This window comes from Tupaia chinensis, unplaced genomic scaffold, assembly GCF_000334495.1.
Source record: "Tupaia chinensis unplaced genomic scaffold, TupChi_1.0 Scaffold000127_2, whole genome shotgun sequence".
NCBI classification, from domain to species: Eukaryota; Metazoa; Chordata; class Mammalia; order Scandentia; family Tupaiidae; genus Tupaia; species Tupaia belangeri.
In genome coordinates this window covers 1,706,456-1,718,946 of record NW_006159596.1, presented here as the reverse complement: position 1 = coordinate 1,718,946, position 12,491 = coordinate 1,706,456, and the positions used below count along the sequence as shown (strand labels likewise).

The 12,491-nt window shown below is 41.9% G+C and overlaps 1 protein-coding gene across 1 annotated transcript in view; it reads left to right on the top strand.

Annotated features, from left to right (window-relative positions):
• The window catches only part of RNF150 (ring finger protein 150), a 320,502-nt gene extending 308,030 nt beyond the window's left edge, over positions 1-12,472 (top strand). Inside the window, exon 7 of the mRNA XM_014586323.2 lies at positions 7,904-12,472. Coding sequence (XP_014441809.1) covers positions 7,904-8,022 — 119 coding nt within the window. The 3' untranslated portion in view covers positions 8,023-12,472. The remainder of the gene's footprint in view (positions 1-7,903) is intronic.
• The last annotated feature ends 19 nt before the right edge of the window (positions 12,473-12,491 follow it).

The window sequence follows — 12,491 nt, the reverse complement described above, 5'->3', positions numbered from 1 at the left end:
CTTTCCCTCTGTGTTCGTCACTTTGGTTAATTACTGGAAGATGGCAGTTCCGGCCAAAAGGCAAGAACGCTTCCGTTTTAGATGTATCTCTAATAATGAACTCTCCCATTAGTGCAAACTTGCACTAAGTATGCAATAAGCAAGTGTTGTTTTGTTTTTAGAATGATTTTATTATTATTTTTAAATTTATTATAGGGCACATGCACTCACCAGAGAGAGGGAAAGTGAGAAAGCAAACCTCAGGTCAGGGACTTGAACCGTGGTCTGCCATGTGAGAGTCAGAACTTTAACCACCATGCCACCTTCTGGCCTCAAGGAAGCCTTCTTTTTAATTAAGAAAAATATTAGAAAAAATTAAAAAAGCATTTAAAAGGTTTGTGAATGAAGAGAGACTGACAGCTTTGTTTTTCAGGGGTAACTTTCACATATTACTTTGAAAATCTGCTGTTGGAGACACAGCTTGACTGACACTAGCACATGTACGTATAAACAGCTGGAAAGGATTCTAATACAGCCTTCCAGATTATTTTATAGACAAACGTTAGTCCTAGAGAAAAAAAGCAACTTATGCAAAGTAACACATGATTGTAATTACTGATTGCTGGACTAAAATATAGTCTAAAATGAGATATTGATAGTTTCCCATATCTCATAAATTTTAAATGTATATCGTTCTTTTCATAAAAGCAATTTTGTTTTTTGGCGAGGTTTTTCCTATAGGGCACGTGACATGCACTCACCAGAAAGACAGAGACAGAGAGACAGAAACCAAGAAATCACCCCCAGGGGGGATGGCCACACCATAATCTCTTCTCCTCAATTCTCCTCTCAGGATCTGGTGCACACACGCACACACACACGCCCAGCCTGAGTTTAAGCCAACGGGTCTGGGACTTGAACTGTGGTCGACTAAGTGGGAGTCCAGCAGCATAGCTATTATGCCAACTGCTGGTCCCCATAAAAGTGATTTTTATAAAGAGCACTGAGTAATGAGTAGATCAAACACATGAAACTACTCCAGTCTCCCTTGAAATAGCACAAAAATGACAGTAAACTGGATTTTTTTTTTTTTAGAGGTTTTTGCTATAGAGCATATGTGCTTGCCAGAAAGACAGAGAGAGACAGAGAGACAGAAAGCAAGAAATCACCCCTCAGGGGGGATGGCCATGCTGCAATCCCTTCTCCTCCATTCTCCTCTCAGGATCTTGGGCACGCATGTACACGCGCCTGGCGTGAGTTTAAGCCACCGGGTCTGGGACTCAAATCACAGTCGACTACAAGGGAGTCCAGCCACATAGCCATTACGCCAACTGCTGGTCTCAGTAAATTGGATTTTTAAAAGCCGACTAGCCTGGACAGGGAAAATGGAAGAAAAAAGTAATACGATAGAAAATGGGAATAAAAAATGTGAGCAACCAGGAAAAAAAGAAATGCTCAACGACTCAGTAGAGCTGAGAAGCAGACCAAGCCCGTGTCCAGCTGTGCACAGTGTGATTCTACACAGCTCCAGGCTCCAACACTCACACCGTTGCAGAGAGAAGACATCTGCTGGAGGGCACGGGACACACCTGCCCAACAGCACAAGCCATAACCATACTGGGAAAGCAAGAGCAAAGCAACCATGGGGGAGAGGGGGCCATCCCAATTTGCATGGGAGAACTCCCCAAAGGTCAGGGTTTAAAGGCACCAGATGACCCTGGAGGAGAGAATAAAAGGAAGCACAGACACATACACACACACTAAAGATGGGAGGGTGAGCATGCGTGTAGCCAGCCTAGAATGTATTAGTACTTTGCTTTAAAACGTGAGGCAGAGATCCAATTTTAGCCTTTCCTGAATGGCTAATTTTATTGCTGGATGCTGCCACCCTTTTCAAATACTAAATCCAGTCCTGCGTCACTTTACAAGGATACGTTCTGAGAAATCTCCCCAGTGAATTTGTCATGTGTGAACATTGGAGACTGGACTTAGATGACCCCAGAGGGTATAGCCGTCTATTCATCTAGGCTACGTGGCATAGCCTTACGGGACCACCGTCATACATGCAATCTGAAAAGAAGAAAGGGATCCTCAGTGACTTAGCAGGACTGAGAAACAGACCAAGCCCCCATGTTGGCTTCTGGTGAGCTGACTTGATTGGTGAGCCATTAGGGGAGAAAAGGCAAAGGGAGAAGCAGCAATGGGCAGACACATCACTGCACCGCACAGTACTCCCTAGACCTGCTTCCAAAGTGTGATTCTAGCCGTTGATCCGTTACATTACTGTGAAATCCATGCACTTAAGAATCTAGAAACACATTAGGGCTTAGTTCATAGGTTACGTCCTTCCTTGGAAAACACCACGTTTTTTAAAACTCACTCTTTAGGCCATAACTCTGTTCATTCTCTTTGTCTCCTCTAAATGTCTTAGGAATTCACTGCTCTTCATAAAACTAATGTATTTTCCTTAACTGTGTCTCCATATAAAAAAATTATATCTGTGATTATCAGAGCAAGAGTATTATAACTATCATCATTCTTTTGGTACTTAGACATTTTTGTTAGTCTTTCAATTGCACATTTCTTCATCAGAATAATAAAATGGACAAGATGGGGGCAGTGGTTAAAGCAGTCTTTATGCAACTCAGCTCCCTAGTCTTTGCCAAGCTTTGCTCTGCATTCCAATCACATTTAAAAACACCCTGTTGTCACCACCTGCCCAAGGCTTCCTATCCCTCCAACCACCTGTACATGCAATTGCTTAAAAGACTATTCCTTATTCATCGGGCTAAATAGAAATTATTCCTTAGGATTCAGTTAGACATTGCACCCAATGTGAAGCATACGATTGCCCTTTCACTTGCTCCAGGTACATCTTCCAAAATCGTGCCCGTTGTCACAACTGCCTAGTTAATAGTCTGCCTGCCTCAGCTTCCTATGAGCTGAACTGATTGATGAGCCATAAGGAAAAGGAAGAAAAGTGGGACCAGAGAGTGATATAGTGGTTAAGGTGTTGCACTCCCATATGGCCGACCATGGTTAAAGTCCCAGATCCAGTGGCTTGAAACACACACCAGACACGTGCGTCCATGCCCAAAATCCCAAGAGGAGAGTGGAGTAGAAGAGACTGCAGCATGGCAATCAAAAAAGTGACTTCTTGGGACCAGCAGATGGTGTATAATGGTTATGTTGCTGGACTCCCATATAGCCAACTGCAGTTCAAGTCCCAGACCTAGTGGCTTAAAACTCACGCCAGGTACATGTGAGTGCGTACCCAAAATCCCAAGAGGAGAATGGAGGAGAGGGGATTGTAGCATGGCCATCCCCCCGGGGATGACTTCTCGCTTTCTGCTGTCTCTCTCTCTCTCTCTAGCAAGCACAGGTGCCCTATAACAAAAATCTCTCTTAAAAAAAAGTGATTTCTTATTTTCTCTCTCTCTCTCCAACAAGCACACATACTCTATAGCAAAATCTCTCAGAAAAAAAAAAAGAAGAAGAAGAAGAAAAGGGAGAAAGGGAGGGGAAAGAAGAAGAAAAAGAAAGTAGCCCCTTTACTGAGTAGAACCCTCATTTTCAAATGAGATTTAGAGACCATAAGCTTTAAAGACAGTAAGCTTCTTAAGGACAGGGGTCATCTTGGTCACCTGTACCCAGCATCCAGCTCAATACTTAGCATGTCACGGGAACTTAAACCTGTCTTCAATGACTGAGGGATGTAGGTTTGCTGTAGAATATGAGGGTAGAGCTGAAAAAAAAAAAGGAAAAAAACCCTAAAATCCCAAAGTAGCGACAACTCAGCATTTTGGGTTTCCTTGCTTTAAGTTCACTTTCTCTGTGACCCTCACTGCGCGTACACCTTCCAGTACTTCTGTTTTCACTTAATCGTATCCTGTGGGCACTTTCTCACGTTAATACAAACGCTCCGGGAACTTCACTTTAATGGTTAGAAGCTTGTAACCGTTTTAGCAGTAATGCAGTTTATTCAATATTCTCTATTGTTGAGCTGTAAGTTACTTCCAACATGTTGGTGCTATAAATAAAATTCAAATGAACATTTTTGCATTTCTGATGATTTGTCTATAATACATTCTGGAGATAAAAATTACAGGGTAAAAATTTCACATTTCTACATGTAGCATATCAATCTACCTACCTCAGTGTACCTTTAACGGTAATATAAAAATTAAAAAAAAAAACCCGAAGGTAGCATAGACAAAAATATCATTTTTACCTTAACGTTTAATTAATTATGATACAGAGAAAGACACACAGAGATGGGCACCCTGGTAGTCTCACTGGGCCACAATCCTCCCACCCAGTCCCACATCTAGCCAGGATTATGGGTGCACTGCTTGGACCTGGTATGTTAAGCTAGTCTGGGATCCGAACCTGGGTCCCCATAGGGCTCCAGCATCACACGGAGGCACCCTCCCATCTGTGCCACAACTGCTCTTTGCATTTATTAGTCATTTATATTACATTCTTCTGTGCATTGAATAATGGTAACCTTTAGCCTATTTTTCTGTTGGGCTATTTTTATCTTTAATTATTTAATTTTATGTATTATTATTTTTTAATTTGCTATAGGGTTCATGCACCCACCAGAAGGAGACAGACAGAGAGGGAGGGAAGGAGGGAGGAAGAGCAAACTGCCAGGTCCAAGGAGTCAAATCGCAGTTGGCCATGTGGGAGATCCAACACCTTAACCACCATGTCACCTGCTGGCCCCTGGACTGTTTTTCTTATTGAGTTAAATGTTTTCTGTATGTTAAGTATACAACTCTTTGTGAACTGCATGAAAATTCCTGTGTGGTGTGTTTCTTTTGATTTTATGGTACATGTTTTAACATTGTTTAAACTATGCATTTATGAATCTTCTGTGAATTGTTCAATGACTTTTCTATATACAATTTCTTGCCCTACTTAGATATATTGATATATCTTCCTACTTTGATATATACTTAAATGATATATTTTCTTCTAGTTTATTAGTCTCTTTGGTTTACAAACCTATCCAGAGTTTTTGCAGGGGTACAGTGTGAGATGAGATCCTAATGAGAGTTTTTACAAAGTAATTTTTCTAATACCTTCTCTTGGACTTTAAAGAAATATCAAATTGAAACAACCAATCTCCAAACACACAGTGTGTGTTTGGAGATTGGTGACACAGCCTGCTGTCTCTCTCTCTCTCTCTAGCAAGCACAGGTGCCCTATAACAAAAATCTCTCTTAAAAAAAAGTGATTTCTTATTTTCTCTCTCTCTCTCCAACAAGCACACATACTCTATAGCAAAATCTCTCAGAAAAAAAAAAAGAAGAAGAAGAAGAAAAGGGAGAAAGGGAGGGGAAAGAAGAAGAAAAAGAAAGTAGCCCCTTTACTGAGTAGAACCCTCATTTTCAAATGAGATTTAGAGACCATAAGCTTTAAAGACAGTAAGCTTCTTAAGGACAGGGGTCATCTTGGTCACCTGTACCCAGCATCCAGCTCAATACTTAGCATGTCACGGGAACTTAAACCTGTCTTCAATGACTGAGGGATGTAGGTTTGCTGTAGAATATGAGGGTAGAGCTGAAAAAAAAAAAGGAAAAAAACCCTAAAATCCCAAAGTAGCGACAACTCAGCATTTTGGGTTTCCTTGCTTTAAGTTCACTTTCTCTGTGACCCTCACTGCGCGTACACCTTCCAGTACTTCTGTTTTCACTTAATCGTATCCTGTGGGCACTTTCTCACGTTAATACAAACGCTCCGGGAACTTCACTTTAATGGTTAGAAGCTTGTAACCGTTTTAGCAGTAATGCAGTTTATTCAATATTCTCTATTGTTGAGCTGTAAGTTACTTCCAACATGTTGGTGCTATAAATAAAATTCAAATGAACATTTTTGCATTTCTGATGATTTGTCTATAATACATTCTGGAGATAAAAATTACAGGGTAAAAATTTCACATTTCTACATGTAGCATATCAATCTACCTACCTCAGTGTACCTTTAACGGTAATATAAAAATTAAAAAAAAAAACCCGAAGGTAGCATAGACAAAAATATCATTTTTACCTTAACGTTTAATTAATTATGATACAGAGAAAGACACACAGAGATGGGCACCCTGGTAGTCTCACTGGGCCACAATCCTCCCACCCAGTCCCACATCTAGCCAGGATTATGGGTGCACTGCTTGGACCTGGTATGTTAAGCTAGTCTGGGATCCGAACCTGGGTCCCCATAGGGCTCCAGCATCACACGGAGGCACCCTCCCATCTGTGCCACAACTGCTCTTTGCATTTATTAGTCATTTATATTACATTCTTCTGTGCATTGAATAATGGTAACCTTTAGCCTATTTTTCTGTTGGGCTATTTTTATCTTTAATTATTTAATTTTATGTATTATTATTTTTTAATTTGCTATAGGGTTCATGCACCCACCAGAAGGAGACAGACAGAGAGGGAGGGAAGGAGGGAGGAAGAGCAAACTGCCAGGTCCAAGGAGTCAAATCGCAGTTGGCCATGTGGGAGATCCAACACCTTAACCACCATGTCACCTGCTGGCCCCTGGACTGTTTTTCTTATTGAGTTAAATGTTTTCTGTATGTTAAGTATACAACTCTTTGTGAACTGCATGAAAATTCCTGTGTGGTGTGTTTCTTTTGATTTTATGGTACATGTTTTAACATTGTTTAAACTATGCATTTATGAATCTTCTGTGAATTGTTCAATGACTTTTCTATATACAATTTCTTGCCCTACTTAGATATATTGATATATCTTCCTACTTTGATATATACTTAAATGATATATTTTCTTCTAGTTTATTAGTCTCTTTGGTTTACAAAGTTTTTTTTTTTCAAACCTATCCAGAGTTTTTGCAGGGGTACAGTGTGAGATGAGATCCTAATGAGAGTTTTTACAAAGTAATTTTTCTAATACCTTCTCTTGGACTTTAAAGAAATATCAAATTGAAACAACCAATCTCCAAACACACACAGGTCAGTATGTGGCATGGGACACAGCATGCCCAACTGTAAGCCATTGCCAAGCTCAGAAAATGAGTACAAAGCAGCCGTGGGGAAAGGAGGAACCATCCCAACCTGCATAGAGCATTCCCCAAAGGTCAAGGACTGAAGGCACCAGATGGTTCTAAAGGCGAGATAAATGAAAAGGAGGGGTGTGCACTTTTCACACTCATACACACTTGCATAATAGTGTCTGTACATGTGTAGCCAGCTTTGAATGTATTGGGTCATCGGAAAAGTCATGACACAGCTGAGAGATTTTTGCTATAGGACATGTGTACTTGCCAGAGAGACAAAAAGCAAGAAATCACCCCACCCCCCTCCCCAGGAGGATGGCCACGCCACAATCCACAATCCCTTCTCCTCCATTTTCCTCTCAGTATTTTGGGCACGTATGCACATGTGCCCAGTGTGAGCTTCAAGCCACCAGTTCCAGAACTCAAATTGCGGTGGACCACATAGGAGTCCAGCACCTAAACCATTATGATAGCTGGCTCTAACTCTAACACATCTTTGTATAAAAAAACAGAAAGTCATGTCATGACTTTTCTGATGACCCAATGTTATTTACTTTTTTCTTTTTTAGAGGGTTTTCCTATATGGCATGTGCGCTCACCAGAAAGAGAGAGACAGAAAGCAAGAAATCACCCCCAGGGAGGATGGCCACACCACAACCCCTTCTCTTCCATTCTCCTCTCGGGATCTTGGGTATGCATGCACACGTGCCCAGCGTGAGTTTTAAGCCACCAGGTCTAGGACTCGAACCACAATCAACTACATGGGAGTCCAACGACATAGCCATTATGCTAACTACTGGTCCCAACCCAATATTATTTTTATGAGCGAGACAGAGAGGGTCTTGCCATGCCACAGTCCTTCCAGTTTCACCATGAACTTTGCTTTCTCCTCCAGGTGATCAGGAGCCAGCTGTCAGCAGCGATTCTGACATCTCACTGATTATGGCAATGGAGGTTGGACTGTCTGACGTAGAACTTTCCACTGACCAAGACTGCGAAGAGGTGAAATCTTGAAATGGTAGATGAAGAACGAAGAGATAGTAGGACCCAAGGGGAAGGCAGGGAGGAGTGCTCCAAAACTTGACCCGGGCACACACACCTCCAGAACACCTCGGCAACTCCAGGGCGCTCCGTTCAAGAATGGTAACAAAAAGCAGAACTCAAGGTCTCGGGAATCAGGATGCAGTTTCTCCATCTCGACAGCAGCCCGTGGCCCTGGCAGCTTGCAAGCTGAAAGCTGGTTTCCTCTCCTATGTCCTCGTCGACATACACCTCACAAGCTCCTAAAACAGGCTGAAAGGACACCCTTAGGGTTTCTTAGTTTCATTTCACGTTCTTCCAGGTTTGATTGTTCTTGTTTGGGAATCCTGTCCGATTTCTTTGGCTATTTCTTTCAAAGACTGTGTGTGTAGTCGACTTCACATCTGCTCTTTGTTTCTCCTTTGATCCACTCCGGCTTTTGTAGAGTTCTGTTTAGAAGCAGCAGATCCTGCTGGGTTCAGTCTGTATCCCACCTCTGAAATCCATGGTCACGGCCTCCGAGCATGAATGTGCATGGCTTTGAGAAGTGCCTCAGCACCCGGAAACAGTCCAAGGTCAGCTTTCCTGAAGAATCTAAGTTCCTCTAAGTGGGTCTTAAAAATTCCGGCTATCAGAGACCCCAACACCAAGCTCGGTATCTGCTGAGGCCTCTGCCCGTTCTGGTAAGCTCCTTCACGCTGGCTTCCACTTGCCAGGCAATGTGGGGGGGCCCCTGCAACCCGAGTCGGGAGCTCAACTCATGTGAGTTTTAGGGTTTCAGGGGTTCAGACTCCAAACTCAGAAGTTCCCTCCTGGGAATTAACACCAATTTTTGGTGACTCGAGTGCTTGTGTCTGGGGCGGCAAGCCTATTAAAAAGAGATCCCATGTGTTCTTCCCTCTGGAAAAAAAAAGCCTGTTGCATTCGTTTCCCCAGGGCTAGAATAGCTTTTTGTTACCTCAGTAAGTGGGTTCTGCAGGTGAAGTAGGATAATCTGATCTTTTTTAATCCAGTGGCAATAGCGGAGCTGCAGCAGCACCAGGTTTTACGTTAATTCCGACACACTTCTATTAATTCTCACCAGATCACATGGAAGGATTTAGATGGATCCTCAGTAGGTTGCTTCCCAGGGCTCCCCGAGTGTGGCAATGCCTGGGAATGAGGTGTAAGTTGATAGATCATTTGAACCCAGAAGTACAGCAGAGAACTTTGCTAAATCAACCTTATCCTGACTGAAAGAAAAAGTAGGGGGGCCAGGAAAAGAAGTATCAAATGAATACTAAAACCTACCAGAGTTTTTTTAAAACTATGTTTTTATTCGTTTTTTTTTTTCATAACTATGTCAGAAATGCGGTATTTTTTCAGTGGGCTGTTTTGTAATACATTCAGATCATCCAGATGCAGGGATGACGACGGGAAGGAATAATTTCTCTGGCCAATCCAATGGCTCACCTTCTGTCATAGCCATCGGTGAAGGCCATGCAGTTGGTCAGATTAACTATCGATATAAAAAAAGCTTTTCTCAGTGGTTGTATTTACATCTTTGGTGAGGGCTTTTCCACCTCATTACACTAATAATGCATTCAAACACACAGTCTGGTTGTGCTCTAAAACCTCAACCTCTCCTTTTGAAGGGTTGAACAGCATGAGTCCCAAGGCTCTTCCTGGTTTTCGAACCACTGATGGGCATCTTACCAGGGGCATGCCCTTTTTTTGCGTGGGTGGAGGGCAGATAGCCATGACATGTAGCAAGCAGGCTTCATAGTACTGGGGGGCAGTGACCTGACATGTCCTAACAGCCTTTGAAATTTGCACTCCTCTGTTACTGAGAATGAAGATCTAAATAACTGAAGTTCAAAGTCCAAGTAAGAGTTGGCTCGGTTTGCCTTGTTTTGGAGCTGTTGCTCACCAGAGTTTGCAATCTTGAGATATCTTCAGATCCTAGATTGCCATGTGAAGTTCTTGATGTCGGTTATTTTTCCTTGATCAGCATAGGCCTGTGCTACTCACTCCATCAGTCCTCTTTATGCAAAACAAATTTGAGTATAATTTCAGTGGAATTAGAAGGACAGCTGAACCACAAACACATACGTACATTGTATTCCGTTCCCAGGGGAAAAATGTCTTTTGGATTGCATACTTTTAGATGAGTGTCTTCACTTCTTGCCAGTGACCATGTAAATCAGTAATTGACTGCATATGCAGACCCTGGACACAGCAGTTTCTGTAGACTGCTGTGTAGATGATGAGGGGTCTAAGAGGTCTGAGGCCAGTCGATCTGACCCCAAGAGTCCCCATGAGCCTATGGGAGTCTCCATTACCAAAGGTTTCTTTCTCAGAGTATTTTGTTTTGTTGTGTTTTTGTGGCTTTGATATTTTTAAAATATAGAAAATAAAGTTTAACCAGCATAGAAGTGTTCAAAAGAAAGAGAAACAACCTTTACCCATAGCCTTCTTTACCACCTCCCCCAAATCAGACTCTGACCTGGGGACCCAATGATCTAAAGATGAATGTCAAAGGAGGAGACCTTCTGGAAATAGATGCACACTGTATATGTATTTGCAGATGTTTTTCCTGTAGCAAGGGTCCAGACCAGGTGCACTGTCCAAGAGAAATACAATGCAAGTCACACGTACCATTTTTCATTTTCTAGTAGCCACATTTGAAAAAGTAAAAACAGGAAAAGAATATATTTGACGTAACCCAATATGACTTTTCAACATGTAATTAAGGTAAAAAGTACCAATGAGATATTTTAATTTTTTGTACTATCTTCTAAATCCATTGTGTCTATGATACTCACAGCACATCTCAGTTGGGACTAGCCACTCTTCAAGTGCTCAAGAGCCACACATGGCCAGTGGCTACCGATGGGACAGTGCAGATCTAGAACTTCTCCAATGTTCTCACGAGAACCCATGACCCTTCCAAAATAGAAAGGTTTGAAGCTTCATTTCTTTCAGAGAGGACTAGACACTACCCACGTCACCTCGTGAGAGGCCCAAAGATCCACTTGTTTGTAGTGAGTAATTTCAGGCAGCCCTTTTGGAAATTTCTGCTTGTGCTTTATAACCACACTGATGTTCATTATCACTGTTACTTCCTGGACCAGTTTTTTTCATTTATTTTTTTTTTTAAGTCACACAAACCATGTTGATTTGGTGCTGAAATAAAATTCTTTTTCTCACTTCTATAACAAACCCTTAAACTGATATGTGGTACTTAGGAGCCAAAGAAAATTCCAGGCTGACTTCATCCAACTTTACCTCAACCCCTAGGTTCTCCTTTGTGGGTGGCAGGTCCCTCATCCCTGTGCCCTCTAACCCCATAGCTATAGCTAAAATGCATGGGTTTGGGGAGAAAGACAGAAATGACATACTGGTGTCATGTGGCCTTACTGAGATGAGAGAGCACCTTTGAGGCTTGTGACTTGCCGGCCTCTGCTTGTGAATTATGGCTGCCCCCTGCAGCCAACTTGCTACTCAAGGTCAGCATCCTCCCATCACCCCGAGGCTGTAGGGAAGAAAAGAGCCTTTGCATTCTCTCGAGATAATTTAGAGTCATTTTTAGGAACTGCTACTGCCTATGTGGCTAGTCCCTTTGGAATTATTGAGCCCTGAGCATGAATGTGACATCTGTGTATTGGTTTATTTTCTAAGGTTTGATCGCCCCTTATTGATTTATCCTCTAGGGTGCAATCACTCCTGGAACGTTAACTATGGTCATCTCAGCAGAGAGAAGTAGCCAGTCTGGAGAAGGAAGTTAGTTCAAAGTGGTGAGGACACCTACCTATTTTGAAAAGAGGAGGCAATGATAGTAACCATGGAGGCAAATTTCTGTCCAAAGATTTTGTTCGTTTGGCATTATTGTTAGCATTTCCCTTATCTGGTGAAATATCCTGGACATTCATCGACTCGGGTTTTGTCATACCAAAAAAAAAAAAAAAAAATTCACAATGCCCAGTGGCCACTTCAGCTACCATCCCGACATCCCTGTGTTTACATACTTTCAGAACCAAAAATGACAGTCTAACATAGGATTCTTTCTTATGAGTTTTGTTTTTGTTTAGGTGAAAGTTCTTACAAGGCATAAAAATTAAATGGTCTTCCAGTACTCATCGAATGCACCACTTTCACTGAAAACAAAGAAATCTCACTGAATCAAACTCTTCCAGGAAATCTGGGGTATGGGGTCACTCCTGTATGAGCTCCCCTTCTCTGGTACTTGGAGCCATTAAGACAATATCTGGGAGCATTTTTATATCCTGTCACTTACATTTTCTTTTTCTTTTTTTGTCCTTATTTTTGTCTCTGCCTCTTTGTACTTGTGCATATATACACTCTTTTCTCATCTTCTTTTTCCTCTTTTTTCCTCCTCTTTTCTTTCCCCATCCTCACCTGTTTTCAATTCTTATAAGACCATCTTCAGGACAAAAAAAAAAAACAAAAAAAAAACCTGAGAC